This window comes from Crassostrea angulata, chromosome 8 (assembly GCF_025612915.1).
Source record: "Crassostrea angulata isolate pt1a10 chromosome 8, ASM2561291v2, whole genome shotgun sequence".
Classification (NCBI taxonomy): Eukaryota; Metazoa; Mollusca; class Bivalvia; order Ostreida; family Ostreidae; genus Magallana; species Magallana angulata.
The window spans coordinates 20,850,926-20,878,607 of NC_069118.1; the positions used below are offsets into that span (position 1 = coordinate 20,850,926).

Genomic DNA, 27,682 nt, shown 5'->3' on the forward strand with positions numbered 1-27,682 from the left:
ATAGTTTGGATTAAGATTTAGATAACTCGTGATTTTTTTTTGACAGCCTCAATATCATTATGAATGAAACATGTCATTTTGTAGAATTTTTCTTACAGCGAATGAGCTCTGATGCACCATAGTCTAAAATTAAACTTTGGGAATACCCATCAGCTATAAATACACACAATTTTTTTTTTAATTTATGCATTGCTGCGCTATTTGAAAATACCACACAGAGCAGAACAGAAGTAAGTTTCATATATTGTAATTTTATCAAATTGTATGTAATTGTTCAAGTTTTCTAACCATTAGTACTACAGCACAGCGGGGTGAAACCCCAACGTTCCTAATATTCCTACGTTTAATTCACTACACCCGGCGGGCGGGCGGACGTGAATTGAGCAATCAGAACGGGGGGGGGGGGGGGGGGACTCGGATATTATAAATCATAACATTTCAATATTTTTCAGTTTGATTTAAAAAGTTTATTGTGTTAATGGTATACTTTTATAAGAATATTAATATATTTCACCCATAGATTCCTACATAATCTCAAGAAAAAATGAAAGTAGATTTAAAAAGGTATGTAGGGCCTTCTAAGAATTGCGCCATGTTCAGCTACTTTCTGTTTTATTATAATATTAAAGTAGATGGCGGAAAATTCTGATTCCCTAAAGGCACCGAAGAGCTCCTTTAAACAAGTTCATGAAATAGCACAGAAACTTCATATAGAGGTAAGTTACTTGTTCTGTAAACAATGTTTACAGTATAAATGAATGGAAGCAGATCCAATAGCGCAACAAAAAACGGGCTCAATATATTGCAGTATTATATTAAGAAATTACTATAGAGATTTCATCAAAATATTTACAAAAAATGTTGTAACAACAAAATTTATTATATTTTGATACTGAGCGATTGGTGTGAAAGATTAAAATGTTTAATAAATATAAAAAACACTAACGAATGAGTGGGCCTGAATATTTATTTTAAGCAAATGCACATCTGCAAATAAAATAGTATCGGCATGTTTTATATAATTGAAAATGTATTTTCTATGAATGCATAAATTTTCTTTATACACTTGACGAGAGTTTGAGTAAATTAGTTTGGAAACTTTATATAAAGATATACATCTGAATAATTCAACATTGTCTTAAAAAAAGAAATTATGTCTCGATAATGAGGTATAATAAAAAGTAAAGTGTATTGAATACCAATGCAACAATATCGCTTAATCAGGAAAGTATCACAATGTTTACAAAAATTACAATGTCAGTTAATACATTAAAGTAACAATTTAAAATCACTGCTGTTGTAATATAGTCTTCAACACTTTTTTCTGTGCATTGAAAGAATATTTTTAAAACGGAAACATGTACTTAAAGCTATACACGCTATAATTTGCGTCAATTTTGAATGAAAGTGAAAACGCATGTGTTTGTCTACTTATAAAAGTTATCCTTAATCTGTAAATTACAAGAGTGAATTCCATCTCGTTACAAAGATATAGATTTTTAATTGTTTATTTTCCTGCCAGGAAAATATACCTTTTCATGAATATTGATGAAGGAAGAGCAAACCGACCTCATTGCGCATGTCCGCGGAGAACTAGGTGGTCGTTATTGTTTGCCTAATTAAATATCCAACTTGATTTTTAATATGCTTAACAGTTGTTAATTTGAAATACATACATGTATAATGAGTAAAATACGCTTGCCATTCACGATACCCTTACTTCTGCATTAACACTTATAGGATCTATAAATAGCACATAGGGGAAAAACACAGGTCTACGTCATTTTTTTAAAGGAAGTATTCATATCTACTCACAGGCTTGTATTTTTTCCTTTTGTTTGTACTCGTATATCGGACAAATTTATGCTTTACTGAAAATATCCTTTCCTTTGTGAAACTATCACAATTATGAAGATGTTGACCCTTCACCAGTTTTGGTATGATAGGCTAAATTTAGCTGTCGATATCACGTGATAGATTGATATTCACGAGGAGGCATTACTTTCCTGGCAGGAAAATAAATATTTTTTATTGTTTAATATTTGATATATTTGTTACGTGATCGAATTGAGCATTATAATTAACAGAATAAAGGTAACTTTTATTAGTAATCAAACACATACATTTTCCCCTTTATTCAAAATTGACGCAAATTATAGCGTGTATAGCTTTAACATTTAACTTCAATATGCAAACATATCTACTTGTATTTTATGAATAGCATGCACTTCTCGAAATTTTATTAATATATTTAAATGAACCGCACTTGGTTTCTTCTCTGATGACAAAAATTAAGTTAATAGTTTAACAGGTAAAATAAAAAAGTTTTTAACAGACAAATTATCAAACGGATGTATATACACCACATAATAACAAAAACAAATTGTGACAGATAAAAATCTTGACAACATATACAGACATTGATAATACATATATTTATATAATAGCACAACTTTGTTAATTTAAAAGTGCTGCAGTTGTTTGAACATTTGTTGGAAATAAGAAATGAAAACCAGCGGAAAAAATTAACATAAAACGACTCTTGTAACAAAATAAAAACGCTTATATCTGTTAAAGTAACGTATTAGAATGAAAGATTGACAAAGCATACAAAATACGCATACACTGATGAAGAAAAAAGCTGGGATATATGTAGAAATTCTGATTAATATTTACCCAAGTAAACAAAAAAAGAAAAAGTTAATATGTTAGTAAAAAAATTGAAAATAAAGCTACGATATTTCAGAAGTAAAAGTTGCAAATCTGCATTTGTACAGATCAAAGTAGATTATGAAATTCAGACAGAGGGATTTCTGGCCACTCTTCATCTTGGAGATGACACATTCACAGGAACTGGAAGTAACAAAACGACTGCAAAAGACAATGCTTCGGAAGAGGCGTTAGAAATTTTGAGTTTAAAATCAATTCCGACTCCGGAGAAGAAAGGGACAGAAAAAACAGCGGTTACAGAACTAAACGAGCTTTGTCAAAGACTTAAACAAGTATGTCCTTTTAGAATAGATTCATATAAAAGTAAAACATCTTTTAGCTCAATTTTTAAACGGATAGAGTTCAGATGCAGAAAGCTAAATATAAACGGTAAAACTCTTTAAAGACTTTACTTCGACAGTCACATTTTAAATATCAACGTCACTTGATGTTTGAATATGAAAGACACTTATGAAAGCTTGTCAGCATACTATTTCTTATAGACACACCACAGAGAGAATAATGTGATACCATGTTTCTGAAATTTATACCTGTAACAGAAAGATATGCATAATATTTTATGCAGCCAAAGCTACGTGTAAGTTATGATGAGGCAGTATCGGAAGGGGGCGAATTTGTGTGTAAACTTGTCATCATCCTCGAGAAAGAGGAAGGAGGAGATGATGAGGAGGAACATATAGGAAAGGGGAGGTCCAAGAAGGAAGCAAAGCATAACTCGGCCTCCACTGCGTTAAAGAGAAGTTACATCTTACAGTCGTTCATGGACGGTACAATGCTGTTACATTACACTGTGTAAAAGATATCGTCTCTTTTTTTTTTTATCCCGTAATATATATATATATATATATATATATATATATATATATATATATATATATATATATATATATATATATATATATATATATATATATATATATATATATATATAATTTTAAGTTATACAATACCTTCATAATTTACCATACTTCAAATAGGTTTTTTTCTTTGAAAAAGAAATTATTTTTCTCGAAAAGTCTAGCTATAACATTATGACGTAGTTCAAGATTTAGGTGAAATGTGACATAACCATGTCTTTCATAATTCAAATGTTCATTTCGGAAAAGCAACCTTTCTAATTCAACTAAATTTAAAGCTACATCCTAGTGAATGTAAGCTTTTAAAGGTATCACACCGGTAATTGTTTTCACTATATAGCACTATAGATGGAAAAAATGCACTCAAGGGAAAATATAATCTCGAAGTATATATGGAACTACAATTGATTAAGTTCATTTTGGTTCATTTTGATTGGTCAATTACAGGTTTGATACCTTGAGTTATAGGTCAGCAATAACAAAACACAACAAAGGACAAACATATCGTTGTCAGTTTTTGACTGTGCCACTGGAATTGATGTACCAATTACATCATTGCATTTAGAAGCACGCACAAATTTTGAACTAATAGTTTTATTATTTTTTGAAATATCTAACAAAATACAGATATAAGGAACAGTTGTCGTTTCGCCTTTTATGACTTGTTTTTGTGAGACAGATTCTCATTTTTTCGCTTGTTTTAGATTCTGGTGCTCCTACGACGGGAAGAAGCTACGAGTGCAGACAAACACAAACTGGATATGCGCCGATTGTGTGTTTCACTAAAGACAGAGACTGTAAGTATAACTATCAAATACACGGATCTTACCTTAGGCGTGATAGGTCGTGTTTCAGTATGTGTAAAGTACTGTAGTCAACTTGCAGCTAGGAGAACACTTATATAATCGTTACTTTCCGCGTTTTCAGCTCTTAAATGAATGACATTACATGTTTACATTGAATAAAACAAGTTTCAACTCATTTTAGGGGCGGATCAAGACATAAATAATATAATAGGATTTATGGAAAACACGCTAAAGTTCCGTTGCATAGTCGTAAAAGACCCTAAAAAAGATGAACTGATGCAAGTACTTGAAGAGACGGCCACTCACCTGAACGACAATGCTAGAGATTACTACTGTTTTACATTCTTTATTATGGGTCATGGGAACCAGGTATGCAATATAACAATTAAATGATATATAATGAAAAATATATTTATTATTAAAATATAGAAAATAATTACAACATAACAAGCGGGACATAAATATGTATATCAAACATTCAAAGGTATTTACATTGAATTTGGCTATAGCTCTAACTTTTTTTTTATATCATGAAACATATAGAACAAAGTATAATCAACAAAAATTTTGTTCAGCTGAAATGAATTCAGCTATTTGTTTTGTCTTGCTTTATTCAGTTTGGGATCAGAACAGTCGACAAGGGCAAAAAGAGAACAATAGGTGTAGATGAAATTTTAGAAAACTTCAAAAATAACAAAATTCCTGCTTTCACAGGTAAGATTGAAACCAACATACTGAAAGAGATCAATTCTTCTGCTATCAAATTAACAATAACATTCATATAGTGTCTACATTGTGCTATTTACTACAATTAATTTGTAAAAATTAAAGATTGAAATTATTAAATAACAAAAGATAACTGCATACTTAATCAGTTTTTCTTGGTAGGCAAACCAAAGACTTTTTTCATTCAAAGTTGTCGAGGTGAAGCTTACCAAGAGACGATGGTTCAACCAGACAATGACGAAGAAGAGGAAGATGCCGAAAAGTTCCGAGTACCAACCGACGGAGACATTTTTATTGCTTATTCCACTACGGAGGGTAAACATGACCAATTCAGAATATATATCAGTTACGCAGTTAAATTAATGTATGTTTTCCAACAGATACATACAATTACAAATCCCAAATTATATCCTATAAATACAAAAAAAATCCCAACAAAATACCAGACACTAGTATAAACAGAAGACAGGTTCACTATGAAAACATAGTAATGTAACTACAAATTTACAATAATTAAATTTAAAATGGTAAATTTAAATAAATAATGCATAAAATAATACATTAAATACTGACAATATATAGTACATTCACAGTATGACTTTTACGACATATACAAGTTAAATGAATTTTAAACAATTATTCGTTTTTCCTTAGGATACAGATCATACCGTCATAAGGCTGTAGGCTCAATATTTATCTACAACTGTGCAAGTATATTTGAGAAAAATTACCCTAGCACTCACTTAGAGGAAATGATGATAGACGTAAAAGCAGTCACTGCACTCGATCCAAGATGGCGACGAACTAAGGACAAAAAAGATATTGCTCAGATGCCGTGCTCTTGGAGTACATTGACAAAACGATTTTATTTCATAGCTGCTACGTTGTAATAGAACATAATTGATAATCTGTCGCAGTACTGTTTGCTTTAGTTGCTCTTTTTATCACTATACAAAATAATTAAACTCTTTAGATTTTTCTTATTAAATCTTATTTTGTCGTGAAAATGAAAATAAATAAATTAGTTTCTAAAGTAATGTCAATGTGTTTGCATGTAAATACACCGGAATATACCGGTATATCCTGCTTGAAAATTGAGTTGTAAGTGATATTGAAACAAATATGAATCATGAAAGTATAAAAAATAAAAGCATGAAATGTCCAAACTTGTGTACTTAGCCTAACTATATGTACACGACGTACTTACGACTAATTTTAAAACACTTTGAATAAATGAAATTAAGAACACAATAAACTGTAGCTTCCCGTGGAAATGTCAATTTTTGAAATCAAAAGGCATCTGACATATGTTGCCTTCCTTACTTTCTAAATGGTCACATATAGTCCCTTAAAGTTTTGATTGATTTGTTTTTGCCACCCACATTGTTACTATAGCTGGAATATGTAGACTCGCCTACATGTACATCGGTGCATGGTCGTAGGTATCGTTTTCCTGTCTTGTACGATCTCTCCTTATAAGATGATCATATTGATCTTCCATCCTTCCTAAGTACACGTTGTCTTCTCTTGATGTCTTGTATCGTGCTACCATATATGTATCATCATTTGCATCATTTGTCGGAACGCTTTCTCTGAGATGATGATACACATCCTCGTTTTCTTGTTTATATTGAGTTTCCTCTTCTAATTTACTGTTGTCTGCGAAATCATACAGACATGATTTTGGCGAATTTGCAACTACAACTCCATCACTCCTCGTCTGTTCCTTTCTGTTTGATCCCCTCTCTCTTGCGTCTAGTGTGCTTGATTGTTTCCGCTTACTAACTATTTGTTTTCTTTTACATGAAAAATAAAATTGAAGTTTAAAAGTACAGTAAAACCCGGTTAAAGCGAAGTCCTAGGAACCAATAGATTTACTTCGTTTTATCCGTAATTCGTTAGATCCGTATAACGAATTTGTAATAATAACTATAGCGAATTCATTATAAACATGTTTTATTTCACCAGACTATAATTTTTGCTAACCGAGGCTTAAAATAAAATTACATTACTTTGATACCTTTAATAAAAGGATTGTGAATTTAAAAATTTATATGAAATTAAATTTATTCAAACTATTATGTTAAATGGTAGTGCAAACGTTTTTAAGCTGTAAAGAAAATCGTTATAAAAGTGTTAAATTTAGTCATTATTCACCTCTACATTAAATATTATATTTGTCTACATTTCTACGATTGGTTATCATCATTCCTGTCGTCCAATTAAATATGGCGTTTCGATCTTACTGTGTTCGGCTTCGGCGAGGTGTTTTAAAACCTTAAAGCTGACATGAATTCATAAATACGAATTATTAACCTTTCATCTCCTTCTACCGCCATATTAGTTGTAGTTTTTTTTATTGTTCTTCTCACCGCTACACATCCCCTATATAAGGCTGATAGCACTATTCATGCTTCACCGCATTCAGGTATTTCATACACCCGAACACGTTACCTTGGACGAAAAGACGTGCAAAAACGCGTTTTGAACAAAAGTAATATGACAACCACTGCACTGGCAAAGAATATCCAATAAACGACGAAACAAGACAGACTGAAATCCAAGCACATATCTTTCAAAAATCTTCGATAATTGCAGAACATTTTCCTGTGTGTGTGACAACATCGCACATGCGCAATCCACACACTGTGGCAGATCGAGCAATGACAATGACAGCATGGATTCAAGAAACGGAGTGTTTTTTTGTAAACACTGATGGAAACGGTGTTACGTTGTTACTTTTTTGGATTTATTATCATTTATCTACTGTGTTGGATGTAGTGCCGCGGGGTTTTAAAAAAAAGCAGACCTTATGCATTCTGTATGAACGACACACGTATTCGATTTACATGCGAAGTAAAACAGCCCTATTTGTGCAAAATCATCCGGATACCTTGAAAATTCTTTCAAAGAATAAATATATCTATGTTTTATTGATTGTAGTTTCCTTTATTCTTTTTTACAAACATTTTACTACAATATGTAGTTCATGTATTTAGAAGTCCGTGCAACCTGAATGCCCCGATCGGAAAGCAACGGACCGTAACTTTCTCTACCGGTATATATACCCCAGTGACTGTTGAGGAATGATCAAAACTAATATGGCGACCGAATGCTTTTATGAATTCATGTCAGCTTTAACCTAACAAGTTAAGTAAAGGGGATGAGATGCCACTCAATGTGATATATATATATATATATATATATATATATAAATTTGTCATTCAACCATATACTGTGATTTCATCAATATTTGTTGAATACCAATTTTCGTGGATTTCGTTGTTAAGTTTATACATGAAACTAAATGTTCATTGAAGTGCAATTTCTACTATCAATTTGTATTGAAAGGATCATTGGCCACGAATTTACGCATCCTTGAAACCGTGATTTTCACTTTATCCACAAAAAATGATTCCCTTGAATATTAATGAAACCACCGTTATAAAACAATAATTGCTGTTATTTCGATCAATACGATAACTAAGCTACCCTCAAAGTAAAGTATAAATCAAGGTGGGTAGGCAGGATCCTTCAGTCACATTTTTTACACAGTCTGAAAAAGTTGGTGGTGGTATGTGGGCCTCAACTTGTTTTGCTATATATAAAGTGTATATAATGTCATCGCCAAGAAGAACACCCCCCCCCCCCCCCCACAAAAAAAAATAAATGGAAAAAACATGGAGAGAAATAGCTTTTCCCTGCATTTCTAACCCAATATTACGTTCATATACACAACACTTTGACACTAAATTTAAAATTTAATTCTGCTATGTTATTTTTGAATAATTTCATTTATTTCTTAATTTTATTTCGTGTAAACATTTAGTGTAAACATTATTTATTGCATAAAAAGAAAAACATGGATCCAATTCATTTTTGAGATGAATAAAAATTTATCCAAAAGGATTCGGAAAAAAAGTGTTATCACTTATATTTTTTCATCTCCTTAGATTAAGTTAACTACATTAATTAAAAAGTAGTAGGATAATAGGTCAGTAAATTTTACATATATCAATAATTGACAATGGTAGGACAATGTATATTAGCTACACTAGTGAAAAGAAGAGAAGTGAGAAATGAAGGGATAAGAAAGGATGGTGGCGAGAACAAAGTAAGAATATATAGATTTAAAAAAATGCAAGGGTTTGTTAAGTATTGTTAAGCATTAAATCATTTAGATAAAATGATGTATTTATGAAGAGGATTGAATATTGTGAAGTTATCTAGATATAATGAATTGTTGTTACCAGATAAAAGAGTTTCAGTATAGATGTTAAGAGGTAGTGCATTGAGGTAAAATCTACGTGGATTTGTGTAAAAAGGACAGTCGAAGAAGATATGTTGAGTTGTTTCGTTTCCACCACAAGTACAACCTGGACTGTTGGCGATATTTCGAGAATAAAGATGAACATTTAGGCAACTGCATTCTAGTCTCAGTCTAGCATTCAAGATTTGATATTTACGAGAACCATTATAAAATAATTTTTGTACAGGAGAAGTAGTGATATTTGATAAGGTAGCGTTTGAGATTAAATAAGAATGGGTTTTGTTAAAAAATATAGGGCAGTTTATTCCAAAGCCTGGTCGTAGAAGGGAGAAATGAGTTCATATAATGATTTGAGTGGCATTCGATATCAGAGTAGTAGTGGCCGTGACGGGTGGGGTATTGATGTATTAATTGTTTATTAGCGGAAGAAGAGTAGTGATACACGAAGGGAAGAGGTCTACACCATTTTACGGTATTGAGTAATTTTGTGGCTTTTTCGCCTTGTTGAAAGTGTTTCCCACCCTACTTCTTTAAGAAGTCTTTCAGTTGATGCCAGTCTTGTAGCCCCGACACAATTCTTGCCGCTTCAATGTTCATATTTTCTAGTTTTCGGACCAATTCTAAAAAAATGTTATCCCAAATGATATCAGTGTATTCCAGGGGGATCTAATGTAAGAAAAGTAAAGTTTTTTCAAAGATCTACGGTCAAAAATAAATTCATTTTTCGTAAGTATGTTAAGTCTTGATGAGAATCATTTGCCAGAATCATTTGTATGTGTTTGACACAATGACAATTATTTGAAATTCTCAGTCCTAGATGTTTTTGCGAATTAACTTCTTTGATAGGATTACCATTTAAGAGTATTGTTGGATGATTGGTAGGTTGCCATTTAGAAGAAAAAAGTAGGCTGTCGGTTTTTGAAGGATTACAAATAATTAAGTAACCACAATTACTAATTTTGTCTACGTCATGATTGATCTTATTACTTGTAAGGATGGGATTGTCAACAAATATGAATGAAGTAGCATTATCTGCAAAAAGACGTATATTTGATTGTGTATCTTGAACAATATCATTAATGTAGACAAGAAAAAGTAAGGGTCCTAGCATAGAACCCTTATACTTTTTTTCAATTCATAAAAGATAACATTTAGATCTAAACACATTGCTAATTACCTGATAATAAAGACAATTATTCCTATTAATATCACACAAATTAGGAAGGATGTTGCTACAATTCCATACTTCTTCATGGTATCACCTGTTGAGAAAAAAATAACCCATTTCAGTTGTTGTGTGAGCGAAAGATACACATCGATGTATGGTTTGAAAACATTCGAAGCAAGATCATAACGCTACAATACATTTTTCCACATTAATTATGTTGTAATGTCGTAAAACAATTCATAACAACGGTTTATTTGCAATAAGATTTGTTTTGAATTTCAGAATCCAATTCATACCTGGACTCCGTTTTCAGAAGATATGAAGAAAACACCCACACTTTTAAGAAAACAAATACGCGCAGAACGTATAAATAAACCAGTTTTAGCACATGGAACAGGTGCTCCACGAAAGGTTAAATTGCAGCATTTTCTGCTATGGTGCTTAAAGTTATTTTGGTTCATATTCTAATATTAATGAGATGTGTTTATTTACACAATAAAATGCTTTCTTTGGTGATTTATGCAGAATATGAAGAACATTGTAGAAAAAATACATAACCCGCATTAGCGGGTAAGATAATTTTTTTCTGCAATTATCGCTACCTTCATAACCCGCATGAATCATCAAAGAAAACATTTTGTTGTTCATATTTACATTTTTTTCACAAATTAGAAATTGATTTTAAATAGGTAGGTAAAATAACTATATTATTGGTTATGTACATCAGAACGTTAGATAAAAGAAACAACAAAATTTTCCTGTACGGGATTTTGAGTTTGACATCAGCATGATTATTTCGTCCAGTCCGTGAGTATTCTTAGGTCGGTTAAGGGATTGACAAATCGACAAATGAGGCGGTCATGTCATGGATTTCGGTCATGTCAGTTTCTACAGAACTATAAACTACAACCGGTTTCCGTAAGAAATAGAGGCCTGGGAATCATACTTGGTGGATGTAAATATATATAATTTAATTCTGGTTGTAACGCGCTTTCTAATTGGCTAAAAAGTATTTTATATCGTATAAAGAATGTTGCCTACGTCATAGGGCGTTTTCCATTTACGTTGCCTCGCCGGCGACGTTATTGGAAAACCGTGACGTTAATGGAACGGCTGGCAACGTCACAATGCTCCAACGATGACGATTGCAGCTTGAAACTGATACCTACATGTATCTTAAAATTTGATCCAAAAATTTTGGCTATTTGCAGTTTTAATGTATTTCAGTGTAGTGAGACAAATTGTAGTTTTAGAAATTCTGGTTTTGTAGAATATGATAACCTCGACGCCAAATTGTTTCCTAATCGGCAACGGTATATTGCGTTGCCACAATCGCTCGCCGGCGACGCGCGTTCCAGCAATCGGCGACGAAGGCAACACCAGAAAATCCGGCGGTGTCGGGTAAATGGAAAGCACCCCTTGTTAGACTAACGTCAAAAACGTATCGATACGCCTGACGTAACGTTTGAATTGTGTACAATTTTACGTCATTTTAAAGGTCAAATGACCGTTTTTATCTACAATAAAGAGTAAAACAATCAAATTATAAGCAATGAATTCAATATTTATTAATTTTATCGTATATAACAAATAGATATTGAATTCATTCCTTAAATAAATTTAAAGGTATACAATTTCCATTTATCATTAATCATGATTTCATTCTTATAAAGACTGATTATCAGTACAGAAATTATTCAAATGCATATCATTTCGATAACATTGTATTTACTTAAATCTCACTTTTCTCTGTAATCTCATCAAGTGACTGTGTCGATGTCTGTTCCTGTGAAAATGATCCTAGAGTATGTGTTGCGGCATTTGGTTTTTGTATTACTGATGTTGATAGCAGTGATGATAGCTCTAGCGATTTGGAATAGTTTCCCACTGTAGCAGTTGTCGTCAACATGGTTTTTGTGGGTGTTGATGCAAAGGTCAGATTACATTTAAAAAGCTCCTTTTAAAAACAAATTAACTTATATGTAATTCTTAAACTGGAGATCCGTAATCATTTAATATTTTTTTTCAAAAAAAGCAGAAAATGGCAAGCTTTTAAATATGTGGAACTAAGAAAATCCAATATTACTCTATGCAAGATTTGCATGCTTTGTATGTTTGAAAACAACGTGCCTCTAGATCTATGACCGCATGTATGACATTTGAGAAAAATAATAAATGATTAACCTTGTTTATTATAACTATTTTATGCTTATAACTGTTTGATATAAAATTAATTTTCATATTTAATAAACACCATCAAATAAAAGTATATTGAAAAATCCTTTAAAACACGCCTGTCAAAGGTTAGATAAAATGAATAAAATATACATTCATAGGTGTATTGATAGCAAATAATGTATTGATTCATAATTTAGCATATTATTGATAGTTTAAAAGTGAAAATTAATACCAACTCACGTTAGAACACACAGTATGGTCTGCTTTTATATTGCAGTCTGTGAAAGTACAGCCTCCATTTTTACATAGTTGACAGGATAATATGTTCGTTTTCTCAAAATCGGAAAAAGTTACAGATTCTAAAATAAAAACGATAAAAAAATATTGCAAGTCATTACAGTGTATAAAAATTGTAGCATTGCAGGTCTTGAAAAGATTACTTTAATTTTGTCTTTACATACATTCCTACATATTGATTTTCGACAATATCAATATACCCCATTATGAGTTGTGGGGGTCATGGAGTTAACAATTGAAATCTGAACGTCCCTTTTTGCATGTCTGATTATTTATATCGTGCCTTCATGTTTTCAATAACCATGTGTTTTCGATAGTCTATGTTGGTCGCGTGAGTTTCTCCAAAAGGACGTAATTTTTTTTTATAAATACTTACGAGAGTGGACGTTCGAAATCTCCTTTTGTCTCTATACATATATAAGACCCAATTTATGCTGCGTGGAAATGTTTTTAAAAACCACACATTTACTCAAGAAACCAATGTAAACTTTTTTTTAAAAATTATTACTTTAACTAAAGAAACAATCATTAGAATCGGCGTGTGAGATTATCGGAAACTCATGACGCCATGACATTCATTAAAATATGACCTGCATTGACTGGAAACTTAAAACAAACCCGGCCTTTTAAACTGTCTGATTGAATATAAATTACTAGCTTTATACTTAATGCTTAAGCATTTGATGGCCGAATATTTTCCCGAGGTGCAGGCCAGGGAAAAGCTTGATATGATCTACTGCCTGAGGCCGTTGGCTGAGCTGTTGCTTGCACCAAGGAAAAAAATCTTGTCTATTGACTGTTCAGGCATTTTATCATAAACTGTTTTAATACCTAATTTCATTTTAAGCATTAAGGGTTTACAATTAGTATATTACAAGTTTTCGTGTCATTATGCAATATACTAAGATTGTTTTGATCTTTCACTTGTATCAAAGCTGTTACATGCTTTAAAACAGCTCCTCATACTAGTTTATACGTAGAAGGGGGAGTCTCCAAATCATTGATATATAGATAGTTATTTACCTCATACGAAGTTTAAAACTGCTGATTATTTGATACTCACTATATATTGATAATATCAAATTTGGTATCACTATTATTAAAAACAGCGTGTATGTAATGAAAAATGCGGTTTCATTAATGTTCAATAAGATTCAATTACATGTATAACGTTACGATACATTCCCTGAGAAATATCGCGAGAATAAAGATCGTGACGTCAAGGTTTATTTTGACGTTATTTCGTATGGCGTACAGACAACTGACTTTCTACAAAATGCTGTGAAGTCAATCGGGGAGCCTTAATATACCCACTTTCTGAAATACGTTGCCTGTCCATTAGATCGCAGTCTATTGACCGGAAGTCCAATAGAACGGCTATGCAAACTGTATACACATACACATTAGACACAAATGTTTAATTTGTAACAAAACAACAAATCCCTTTGATTATAGGTAATAGCGAGCGATGCAAGTTCTAAGAACCAGTGCACGCGGGAAAAAGAACAAACTAAACCTACAGATTCACGCAAATGTTTTTTTCTACATCCCATAATGCCCTCTAATGTTTTCTCCCGTTGTGCAATTCCAAAAATTGCTATCATTTAACTCGTAATTAACGGTGCCTTGACGTTTAATGACACGTTTTGAGTACTGCAAAGCTTTGTTGAGACCCAAGAGATTGTTTAGATGCTTCCATTCCTTCGTATTGAGTGGGAAAACTAAACAAATGAATATAGATTTGAACATGAGACGTCGCAGTGAACTCGCGCTAGATTTCCAGCGATAAATTTAGAGGTGGATCAAACATCTGTAATGCGTGTACTCAATACTGACGTTTAATGACACGTTTTGAGTACTGCAAAGCTTTGTTGAGACCCAAGGTATTGTTTACATGCTTCCATGCATTCGTATTGAGTGGGTAAACTAAACAAATGTGAATATAGATTTGAACACGTGACGTCACAGTGATCTCGCGCTAGAATTCCCGCGATAAATTCAGAGGTAGATCAAACATCTGTAATGCGTGTACTCCATACTATTTACTCCAGAAGTGGTGTGAATCAGATGTGGATACTGTGGATTCTTAAAAAACTCTTAAGAATTATTAGAAACTTTGAAGTCACATTATCTCACCGAAATCAACAGCATCAAAACGTACGATTTTTCAACGCTTTATACAATCATTCCCCATGACAAATTAAAATCTAGACTTTTTGATATCATCGACAGTTGTTTCCTCAATATCAAGAGGCCCATGGGCCACATCGCTCAACTGAGGAACAATAGGTATGATAAAATCAGCTTAATGAAGTTTTAGGTTTATAATCATAAGTCCCTTTTTAACAGGATGACTTTATAGTCATATCACATGTTGAGTATTGCAGTTCTCAAAAAGATCCTTAACAATTGTTTATATATGGGATATAAACCTACATCAAACTCTGAACCTTCTTGTGAGGCCGAAGAATTGTCCCGGGGCCAAAGTCTTAATTATTAACAATTAAGAAAAATCATCTGGCTGATTCGTTTCTGAGAAGAAAATTTTTTGAAGATTTACTCTACATATTCCTATGTAAAACGTTGACACCCCATCCATTGTGGCCCCACCCTACTCCCAGGAGTGTCATTATTTTCACAACTTTGAATCTACACTACCTGAGGATACTTCCACACAAGTTTCAGCTTCCCTGGCTGATTAGTTTCTGAGAAGAAGATTTTTAAAGATTTACTCTGTATATTCCTTTGTTAAACTTTGACCCCCCCCCCCCCTTGTGGCCCCACCCTACCCCCGGGGTCATAATTTTCACAATTTTGATTTTACACTACCTGAGAATGCTTCCACACAAGTTTCAGCTTTCATGGCTGATTAGTTTCTGAGAAGAAGATTTTTAAAGATTTTACTCTTTATATTCCTATGTTAAACTTCGACCCCCCATTGTGGCCCCACCATATATATATATATATATATATATATATATATATATATATATATATATATATATATATATATATATATATATATATATATGTGTGTGTGTGTGTGTGTGTGTGTGTGTGTATATATACCCAACAAATTGAATAGAATCACGTATAACCGAATTATATTACTTTTCACTTCACTTGTGTGTCTGTATTCAAGTCTGTGTATTTGGTAAATAAATTGACAGAAAACAACGTTTTCTTGTTTAATTATAAGTATTTATCACACGTGTTAATTGAAGTTGAAAAATGCCTATTTGGAACTGCATCCTTGCGATTAATATCTTGAAGAAAAAGACCCCTACGTTTACCTTTCATTGATGTTGATGTTTTTTTCAATGTGTAAATGTAAATGTGTTGTAATGATTTGTTGATATTTTTAAAACGAATACTGAAAAATATGTTCCTGATTGTAAATACGTAACAATCAGAACGGCACTATATATTTATTGGCGCATTGATATTGAGTTCTATGACGCCGCTTGTATATAAGCTGAGAGAAGTGAGCTGACAGCAATGAGGCTACATCGCTGATAGCGATGCGCCTCAAAAATAGTGGAAGAGAGCTTAAATCATTAACAAAACAATATTTTCAATACTCGAATGAAATTCTCGACTCAAAATTATCTGAAAGGCCCGCTCACAATTGGCGCACGAGCAGAAGTGTCAAAATATTCGTGAGACCGACAAATTTAGATTTGGATCGTAAACTGTCGCCGGAATAATCGCATATAAAAAAGTATTCTTAATAAATTTGCATAAATCAAAGCCATCGTTGTGCGATGCAAACGCATTAAATTGCGTCCATATGCGACTGTTAACGTTGTTAAATGAATGCAATACATTAGGATCGCGGATGTGATCAGATGATCTGACGTTTTAACGTGCTACTATGCGCTAGGACGTGTGGCGCTCGTGCGATCATCTTTTCTTGGTACGAATGCTCTTGCTAGTCAGAGGGGGTATATACATACCGCTTGTTTCCGACGCTCTTCAGTGGATATAGTTAAATGCGAGGAGGTGTTGTGCAGCAACACATATGGTCAATTGTGGTCTGAAACAGATATGCTTATGCAAGGTATATAAACTACTGGCGAAGCATGGCATATTGAAGCTGATAAATTGTGCAATGATAGTAAAACGTTGTAAGATTACATGAGACAAGTTACGCAACAGTCTCATGGTCGCAAACTACACGCATATCTACAGTTACCATTCATCCAACGACTTTCAAAAAGTGTGCATCACTCTTGTGAGTACACAAAACATTCTAAGATGTCCGTATTAATTTGTGCGTGCATTGCGTTAATTTGGATCTCATTCGGTCCTATCTGAACAGTGTGCATGTCCATCGTGCAACCTATGCGTGAGTTCTTTCAAAGTTAAAACATTCCGATTACAATGTGTTGTAAAGTGCTTGTGCGCCAATTGTGAAAGGGCCTGTAAGTAAACAATCTAAATAGCTACATTTATTGACTTTGAAATAATCCTAAAACCAGAGCTCCTGACCAAGGATCATGAAATTTGCAATTCCGTGAATCCCCTTGCTAAATGTAAATACAGCCTACTCCGGATATATTGAAATTCAGGGGACCATGCAAATTATTTCAATATATCCGTATTTCAATATAAGCGAAATTGACTGACGTGAAGCCGCCATTTTTGAAAGTTCAATCCCGATGTAAGCATAGAAAACCAAATCCGAACAAATTATTAGAACATCATTTATCTATTACAATAAACGGATTGCATGGAACATTAGTCCTTGAAAGTTTGATTAAAATTATATCCGAAAGTTTTGTAAGTTTCGTTTTGTTACTATCTTAAACCTCATCATAATCTCGGATCGCACTCTTTTACGTTTTAGAAAAACGTTAGAGAAAAATCACCACACTCAAACGCTTCAAATATTGCTAAACGCTGCTTGTATATCATCGTAAGTGTACACGCGATAATCTCAAAATCCTTAGCTATTTCGAATTTAGGCTTTGTTCTTTCATCAATAGCCATAACTAGTTTGTATTTAGCGTCCGGAGATAAGGTATTTCTTTTACGTGGGGTTTCCATATTACGTCTAGCCTCAATACATCCGTATTCGTAAAAACAAAAAATTAAACAGTGAATAAATTTTACTTTTCTATAATAGTATAAAAACACACATGAAGAGAACTTATCAGTTCACACCTTTGTATATCAACCTGTCAGTCTGGCATAATTACTGTCACCAACCGTGACGACATTCAGAACTTCAATATAACCGTTATAAAAACAACTAATTATCACCTTTGGGGACCGATCAGTGGCTTCAATATAAGCGATATTTCAAAATAACCGATTTCATTAAATCCGTGAAATCAATGCAAAGAATATGAGAGGCAAAAACTGGGGATTTATTTCTATTTCAAAATAAGCGGAATTTCAAAATAAGCGAGTTCAATATAAGTGGAGTAAGCTATATATATATATATATATATATATATATATATATATATATATATATATATATATATATATATATATATATATATATATATATATATATATATATATAAGCAAGAGTCATACTTTACTGTCATATCAATCGAATTTTAAGCCAATTTTGCGTGCATGAACAGTAAGTATACGTAGGGAGGAAATAAAAAAAAATGTCATTTAATAACTAAATAATTACTAAATAATAAAGAAGAGAAGAGAAAAATAAGCAGTTAAAAAGCTATACAGATCTTGCATGTTGTCAAACCATTAAATTGGAAAATTGAAATTAAACACCTACAAACAGGGACCAGGGGCACGGATACAACGTGTGGAAAGATAAACAATTAAAAAAAAATTATGAACCAGGGGAAAATAAGTCAGATAATAACAAGGTACAAAAGAAAAATTATACTATATTTACACTTTTGACCAATTAAACACAAATTACATTTTACAGACTGATCAATTGTCTCCAAAAGTAAAGAACGGTTTTAGGGGGAAGCAAGTCTTACAAAATCTTTAAACTTAGAAATATTATAAATAAAAATTTCTGCTCTCTCTCCCCTTTCATCTCTCTCTCTCTCACTCTCCCATTCTTTGATGTTAGGTGATAACTTAAAATATTACTTAGTTTACAATGATGCAATGTATGTGCAATTCTTGCTGCGCTCGACACAACGGTAGTACCGTTAAACAAATTAAAAGAAGTTACGAATTCACATAAAAGATTCCCTTGAGTCGTCAAACAGAGATCTCGAGCAGTAAACTGCAAATATCAATATTTTTAGTTAAGCATTTTAAATTTTAAAGAGAAAAAGTATCTTTTCACATAATTGCCTAACCTCGATCATAACTGATGTAGGTTTGTCTTCTGAAAACTAATGGATTTGTTTTTGAACGTTTTGCTGTACTGTTGTTTCCTTTCCGTAATAAATTAAATGCCGTATTACAACTTTCACATCGCTCCTCTTCGACAATCTTCACTGAAAAGTTTAATCAATTAGTAAAATGTTTTTCACGAAAAAAATTCTTAAGAAAAAAATTAAAACACAGATAAGCTATAATAAAGTTCATGATTATACGATTAGACATTCCTCTATCATTCCATTCATATAGTCAGTTAAAAATATTTTCTGAGTTTTTATATAATATAATGTATAAACACTGTAACAGAAACAATTACCTCGTTCAATGGGAACGTCTTTGCAACCTTGTAACTGGTCATTTGTAGACTTCGATTTGTAGCAGTAAACAGAATTTAATGTAGCCCAATCTTCCCCCTGGATTAGTTCTATTTAAATCATTCAAAATAATATAATTAAAGTGTCATATGGTAGCAAGAACAATAAATATGACAATATTTATTAAATTACACATTAACAAAATATCAGTAATAGAAAAAAACCTCATAGCATATACATGTATCCTATTGTGATTCAGGTCACATAACGTTTTCGTCTATTGTCATGCATCACTTACGATAAAACTAGTGTCCTTAAAACTATTTTCAGATATTCTCTAAAAATTACCAGGCCAATCTTTATGTGTGGCAACTGTATAGGATAGGGGAACAATTTGTTACCTTAACACAAATTGATTATCTACCCAATGTGTCATAAATGTTAGGTAAATCTGTGAACATTAATGTGTTTTGTAAATGGTTTAATAGACAAAGAAGTGAGTTTATATTTTGAGGAGATAAGTTATTACTCCTAAATTGTGAAATAAGTTACATCTTGGACAGGGGCTTTGGTATGTGATCGGGGTTCTATTTAATGAAAATTTATTAAAAGGCAATTTTCAAATCTTCATCCTCAACAAAATAAACTTAGAGTATGATAATAATGAACACAAAGGTTATTTAACAATATTATGAATTCGTTGCCTTCTAGATCAGAAGTTTAAGTGTATGGGCGGGACTTTATTGAACATGAAATAATTTTTTTCAAGGTCTTCTTAAACTTACACATCTAATACACAAAGTGAGTATATGGTCATAAGTAATATTCAATATTTCTTGATTTCTTGTAAGATGTACTTTACTTTTAAAGCACTCATAAACATCTTCCTCTAAGTGGAAAATGAAATCTTAATGCTTTATTGTACAAAAGAATCATCATTATCGTATTCCCACAAACCATTACAAATAGAATACTCGCAAAATTACACACTTCCTTTAATTTAATTAATTCCAAAGTAAGTGGAATTCTATATAAATAATGATATTGTCTTTTCACATTTTTTTTTATTTCTTATCAAAACTTACGAGATAGAAAAACATAGTAGGCTTTAGGTCCCGTAGGTTTCCAACATGAATTACTCTTGTAGCTATGTGTTGAGTTCATGTCATTAAAACAGTCAATTTTGCAGTGATTGGTATTGAGATGTAGATCCAAAGGGTTGTCTGTCGGACAAATGCATGTCCCATTCTAGTAAAATGATGATTCACACAAAATTTATTACTTCTTACATGTATCTAGCTATCGACAGTAATATAATGTAATTGATCTCATCTTTTTATCGCCCTTGTTGAAAAGTATCACTTTCTGTATGAGCAAACATTGATAATTATGCAACATTTAAAGAGGGAAAAATATGTGCGGAAGGATATAAATACCTGAACTATAAACAGAGTTATATTAACTAATTTTCCTATACAAAACTCTTGGCAAAGTCCGGCTGAAGGAATTTGCATACTAAAATTTTGGTAAGTTTTTCTGTTAAGGCTTGAAACACATCCTACAATAACATAATGATAATAGTTAATCAATCAGGAATAGAGTGAAAAGGGCAAAGTACAAGATTTTATAAAGAATTAATTCAGATCAATAATTTGTTTAAAAATATAAGATGTTCAAACAATAGAAATATACAGAGATAACTGTCCTTCTTAAAATTTCATTCAAATTACCTAGACACGTCTAAAACCTATATGGGGTGATTTGGTAGGGTAATTTAAAATTTATCTTAATTTATAGAAATATATATCAAAGCATCAGTCGTATATAATAAAACATTGAACCTGTGAAGGGCTTTTACATCTAACAAAATGTATGTACAACATGTGTATTTTTTTTTTTTTACATCTTTCTTTGGTATTGACCAAATATTCAAGAAAACTTTTCTTATCTCCTGTTGTAAAGAGTCATCCAGTCAGTTCATCGATCATTTTGTAAAGAGCTCACATTCTATACGTCTTCTAAGTACTCATGAATCACTAGACAAATTTTAATAAAACCAAGCACCGCGTATCATTGACTGAAGAAGAATCTAATAATTAATTGGTAAAAGAAAGGCCTGCATAATAATTCCAGAGGATGCTAAACCAGAAATACCAATACATGTATAAAGGTCTGTCGTGGGTTTAAAATGTTGCGTCCTCTGCGCAGGGTATTGCGCATTACTGTCGTGAATCATAAAGGCAAAGTAAAATGTTGAAATATACAGGTTTGTATGTAACTTAAAAAAAAAAATTATCATAAGAATTATTTTTAGTGAAATAAATCATTTAAATGATATTCAAAAGAATTATAATCATTTCGCCGTTTCTTCGAAATCGACGTTATCCACGTCGGAGTCAACGTTTTACGATGACGTCGGTTGAGACTTTGACGTAACAATTTACAAAAATAAACGTCGTGTATTTTTATTGCAGCACCAATAATTACTTTAAAAATTAAAAATATAATTTGCAAAATTAAAACATTCGTGATCCTTTTATGTTCTGTGTGAGTGGTTATTACGTACTTTTAATCTAATACAAATAAGATAAATTTGGTTCGTAAACATCCTTTTATTTTTTACAATTCTATTTGTAAAATGGCTGGCACAACATGTTTATAGTACCAAACTTTGAGGGGAAATAGCAGAAAGGCTAACCGTTTAATTTTGTTTTAATTTGGTAATATTTTAACATACGTTATCCTTTTATCGCAGAAAATTAAAGGAAAATCGTATGTTTGTAAATTTTTACACATGAAATTGAAAATGAAAACCCTCTTTTTCCCTATATAATCTTATATAAAAAGTCGGAGATGATTAGGACATACGACCAAATTTTGATTGCGGCAAACAGATAAACTATCCGGTCAACTTGATTAATATTTTGCACATGGTTACCCAAAAGTTGGCCTTTCACTGTAAAAAAAATAAAATAAGAATATCGTATCTTTGAAACATTCTCCCTCGAGACTCATTTACAATATAGCTTTGGTGTATAGTTTATATTCAATGTTGTAAAGGCGCGACCCAGAAGAAAGTTGTTAACTGATGTTTATGAAAGTAAATCAAATCGTTTGGACTACATAAACACAATTACCTAATGGTGCCATCCAGTGAGAGCGACGTGTATAATAAAACGACCAGAAAGAATATGACGTGTTACGCAGTGTCCCCAAAGGTTGTCCAATTGATCGGCAACAATCCCTTGCTTCAAACCATGACCAGTAATTGACACAATATACGCAAAGCCATACAACTTGATGAAAAAGATATAAGAAACTAAAAGGCATAGTTCTGATAAAAAAACACAAGAAAATGTATAATTAAAATACTCTTAAATAAGACGTCCTTAACCTTATCAACTTTAAAAGAATGACATTACTTTATAAAAATGATAAGTTTCAACTGGGTTATAATCATCATCATTTATATTTTCTTTTGATAAATGGATTTGGAATGAAATATATATTCTCACCTGATATACTCAGGGATCTCAAATAGAGCGAATGTAGAATACCAAAGAAAGACATCATATCTTTATAGAGTACTGTAATAAAATAAGTGTAATATTAGAAGATACACTTATCATCAAAGTTTCAGCCGCCTATCGTTCTGTTTCTTGATGTTTCTGATATCTTCAGTATCCGCAGTTTAAACAATAAAATAAAATTAGACTCTATGGTTATTTGAGGCATAACAGCATTCCTAAGAAGGGATTGTTCGAACAATGAAATGTTTGTTACAAATTATTCCTTTTGACCGTTTCTTTTTGTACGGGTAAAATCATTAATCCATTTGCACACTTTTCAGAATATAATATACTCATATAATATACCAGTATACTTGTATGCATAGAAGTATCACCAAAAGTTTGGTGATACTTCTATGCATACAAGTATACTGGAGGTGTTTTTGGTAGTGATATGAAAGCTGTCTTTTTGCTGCCTCTTATTTTGCAAAGGACACGAACTCCTTCCCATGTAGAAGATAAAACTTTCCATAAATTAAGGTTGGTATTTACTAGGTGTTTAAAAAGTTTAATTCTCAGGTTTGAATAAATAATTCCTACAAAGGCGTTAAGATAACACTACATATTTACAATTAAAAGTAGAATGCTCCTTTTTTTGTAATATATCTCACAATATCTTGTCATATTTTCACTTGCTGTATAAATCTGTATTCTAATTGATAAACGTGGAGTTCAGATATAAATCTGTACGCAATAAAATGGCTTTCGTGCACTTACTTACCAGGTTCGAAGCCAACACAAGTTTTGTTTTTATCAAAATGAAATCTTTATGTACATGTAATTTTCTATTTTTCAATCATCTTTGAATAATTTCAACTTGTTAGATATTAATTTAGCTGATGTCAATGCAAAATGACACTTATTAGAACGATTACGCTGTCTATATGGACTTTTTAAACAATAATCATATCTTTAAGCAACAGTTTTGGTCAGTTTTGAGCAGGAAGCCATTTCAAGAAATGTTTACATTCTCATCCTCAAATGTACAAGATAGCTGCACATCCCCCTTAATGAATATATATGTTCAGTATCAAGTGCAGGTTTGAGTTTTTTCTACGGCTTGGAGGTAAGGTCATATATTTATACTGGCCTATTTTATGTGAACCTGATCAAATAATTCAGAACACACTCCTTTTAAAAAAACGAATAAAATGTTGTTCAATCGTCTGTTAGCATTTAACATCATTTATCTATCTCGTTTGAATTACAATTTAAAAATGTTTTATCAACAATCCTTGATAAGGGTTTATGAAGACATTTGTCAATGGGAATGCAATTAATAAAAAAGTCTTTCCTTTTTTCAATATTACATGTTACCTGATCATTGGGGTTAATTTCTAATGGTAATTTCTCACAAAAACCCATGTACGATGCTAGATAAACATGCACGCGGTGTTTTCCTAAGAATCTTGCCCATAAGGCTAGAATGGACATACATACACACACCGACAGGAGCGATGCAATATCCCCTTCGCATTACGTTGCACGAGGGGATAATTAAAACAAGCTTTAATATTGATTGGCCAAAGATATTCAACGGAAAAAATACAAAAAATTACTAGGATAATATGTGGCCTAGGAATCTGTATGAATCACAGAGCCAAAATTTATCGGTACGAAAACAAAAAACAAATTCTAAATAACTCTGGTTTATCTAATATCTGGATTTAAAAAAAACCGAAAAAAACCCCAAAACCACCCATTACCCCCCCCCCCCCCCCCCCCAAAAAAAAATACCGTTGATAGACCGATTAGAAAAAAATTGCAATCTAATCTTCAATCATCTCTCAAAGCTTTGGGCAAATATTCCTTGACATGAGAAAATCTGCGCTCATTGCAATAAACGTAAAAAAGGGGATGAATTCCATTACATACTTTTTTGTAACTCGTTATAACAAGAACTGCTGTTTACGCCCTCCGTGATCTGCAATCAATACTATATTCTTTTAATAACATAATTGATTTTATCAATTAGGGAATGTAAATATAAGGTTAAATGATGTTATTGATGTCGTCGTGTCAATAACTGCCGTCAGTTGAGCAGACAAATTATTATTACGCGCTAACGCGCGCTATTCAATTTGTCTGCTAACCTTACAGCAGTTACTGACATGACGACGTCAAAAAATCATTTAATGCTATAGAAATACATATATACTACATCATTGTCATATCTGTGTACCATTGGACACAATCAGTGTTGAGATTGAAATAAATCAATAAAAAAACCTTAAAAGACAAGGTTTAAAATTACTGCGACCGTTTATTCTGGTAAAAGCGTCATCTTAAGGATGACGTTTATAGAATGAAAAAAAATTCCACTGATGATAATGAAAAACCAACTATTGTGTGTTATAGACCTTACATAGTAGTGTTATTCTTCACTTTCAAAAAAGTAGGTCAATGACCTACTTTTTGAGTTAATGGCCATTGAATATTTTTTGAAAATTAAAGAAAAATCCATTAAAATTTTACACTATGATTGAGATTTTCTTAATCGTGAAAATAATATAAATTGCTTAACTTTTTGACAAATGAAATACAGTTTATGAATGGTAGTGACATTAAATAGATACAAAGCATTTTAAAAAGTTTTCATTCACAATTTTTATAGATATTCTGGTCCAAATTTTCTCAATGAGTTTTCAAATAACTACCCATTTTTGATTTAATATATAAAAAAAAAATGAATGATGATAATGCTAAAACATTTATAGTATTAAACTAAATATAGTGACCTTTCTCTGCTGGCATAAAATTTATATAAGGCCAATGATCAACATTTTGAGATATGGTGTCTTTATCATTTTTAAGCATTTTTCAATATTTTTGTAGTGTGTGATATACGATTATCTAAACGAAAAAGCAAGATAAAACCAACAGAAAATATGCAAAATTATTTGACTTACAAATGAATCTTAACTTTAAATATTATAGTTCTACCAAAAATATTTCAGTGGAAAACAAAATCTGAAAAATTAAATCCGAATTTCCTCTGTTTTGCTAAAAGTCAAACTTTGTCAGAGCCTAATTCTATAATTTAGTAAAAATACCGATCGTTATGTCAATAATAATGCATTTCATAAATATTTTTTGTATTTAAAACAAATTTTACTCATGAAATTGAACTTTTTAACAATCCAGATTTGAGAACTCAAACCCTGAGTAAACAACGTCCTTAAGGTACGATTGCATTAATTAATCTAAACAAGACATTTTTGTCAGCTGGCGAATTCGATAATGATAGATCATGAATATCCATGTACACGTCTTGATATAATGTTGAACGCTATGACTGGTTCACTTGATTTGGTTTTATTTGATTCTTTGTTGCAAACCATTTGGCATATTAACCCTACCCCGTGTAATACGATAGTTCGTTATTGAATGAATAATCCTTATAATGGTCTTGTAGTTGATACAAACTGGACTAGACGTAATACTTTCCCTGCATTTTACTTTGCCATGGACTTTATTATGAACCATTAATATTCAACTATCCAAAATGGTTATAAACATACTTATTTAAATGGAAAGTAATACACTTAGCTTTTAGAAGACAACATAAATCTGGCATTAATCGCGCTGTTACAATTTCTTTAAAATCTTTAAACAAAATAAGATATAGATTTGAAAACAATCTAAAAAAAGTTAAATTTAAAAAAAGGACCGATCAGCTACCGTTACCGAAGTAAATTTGAATATTTTTCAGAAACAACAAATTTATGATGCACGTACCTTTTTCATGCAATCTGCTCTTTTCTGATTTTGTAATTGTGTGATTGAGCTTGTTTAAATTATAGAATTAGAAACAAGGAAGAATAGTTAAGTTTGGGAAACATTTCATAACAGGATTGTACCTTGTAAACATGAAAATCATATAAAAAAATATAAGGACATTTTATTGTCGGAAGAAATTTATTTTTCTGTTACATATATAATTTGCCAGACCAGGAATAACATCAAAATACTCAATGCACATATCCGGAGTCTTTTGGTGATTATTACAAACTTTTTTGTGATATGGCATTATATGACTTAATAGATACATTTAGTTAATATTAATGAGTTTACTGGGTTTATTAGGCATATACTTAGTCTTATTGATTTTGTTTTAATGAATCATAAAGAGTGGTAGGGTCAGATATTTAACAATTCAACTATGATTAACTGTTGCATAGTTACGCTCTTGAAACAGCTCTCGTAACAAATTTGACTATGCACTCTCAGCTTGATAATGGCGTGATGAAGGCTACAAGTGTAAACAATATATTCCGCGTTGCTCAGCAACTATACATTGAAAACTTGAAGTTTTAAGAATAATACAGAATAAAAGAGTATCTTGTGATGTTTAAATATACCAGTTGTAAACTTAAAATAACCAAATGACATGCTATACAATTTGTGTTCTCTTTTAAATTGGAACTACATTTTTATGCGGAG

The 27,682-nt window shown here is 31.8% G+C and overlaps 2 protein-coding genes across 3 annotated transcripts; one reads left to right on the plus strand and one right to left on the minus strand.

Annotated features, from left to right (window-relative positions):
- The first annotated feature begins 133 nt into the window (after positions 1 to 133).
- Positions 134 to 6,262, plus strand: LOC128161626 (caspase-8-like). 2 transcript variants are annotated; one of them, XM_052824936.1, is made up of 9 exons: positions 134 to 230; positions 630 to 716; positions 2,778 to 3,002; positions 3,296 to 3,497; positions 4,292 to 4,384; positions 4,575 to 4,762; positions 5,011 to 5,107; positions 5,282 to 5,434; positions 5,774 to 6,262. In XM_052824936.1, the coding sequence occupies exons 2-9, from the start codon at positions 633 to 635 to the stop codon at positions 6,007 to 6,009; spliced, it is 1,278 nt and encodes a 425-aa protein (XP_052680896.1). In that variant the 5' UTR covers positions 134 to 230; positions 630 to 632; the 3' UTR covers positions 6,010 to 6,262. The 2 variants fall into 2 exon arrangements, with proteins under 2 accessions (XP_052680896.1, XP_052680898.1); XM_052824938.1 differs by having other exon boundaries at positions 156 to 230; positions 633 to 716.
- A 208-nt stretch (positions 6,263 to 6,470) lies between these two features.
- On the minus strand, positions 6,471 to 21,184 carry LOC128161627 (uncharacterized). Its single transcript, XM_052824939.1, has 8 exons — positions 21,107 to 21,184; positions 20,756 to 20,918; positions 19,673 to 19,780; positions 19,332 to 19,472; positions 12,976 to 13,094; positions 12,301 to 12,514; positions 10,567 to 10,651; positions 6,471 to 6,915 (listed from the first exon to the last, which is right to left on the minus strand). The coding sequence occupies exons 1-8, from the start codon at positions 21,182 to 21,184 to the stop codon at positions 6,534 to 6,536; spliced, it is 1,290 nt and encodes a 429-aa protein (XP_052680899.1). The 3' UTR covers positions 6,471 to 6,533.
- Between the last annotated feature and the right edge of the window lie 6,498 nt (positions 21,185 to 27,682).

Coding starts and splice junctions, on each gene's coding strand:
- LOC128161626 (XM_052824936.1), top strand. CDS start 633: ATGGCGGAAAATTCTGATTCCCTAAAGGCACCGAAGAGCTCCTTTAAA. Junction 717..2,777: donor CACAGAAACTTCATATAGAG/GTAAGTTACTTG, acceptor GCATTTGTACAG/ATCAAAGTAGATTATGAAAT. Junction 4,763..5,010: donor TTATGGGTCATGGGAACCAG/GTATGCAATATA, acceptor TGCTTTATTCAG/TTTGGGATCAGAACAGTCGA.
- LOC128161627 (XM_052824939.1), bottom strand. CDS start 21,184: ATGCAAATTCCTTCAGCCGGACTTTGCCAAGAGTTTTGTATAGGAAAA. Junction 20,919..21,106: donor TAACTCTGTTTATAGTTCAG/GTATTTATATCC, acceptor TCATTTTACTAG/AATGGGACATGCATTTGTCC. Junction 6,916..10,566: donor ATAATTGTCTTTATTATCAG/GTAATTAGCAAT, acceptor TTCATGTAAAAG/AAAACAAATAGTTAGTAAGC.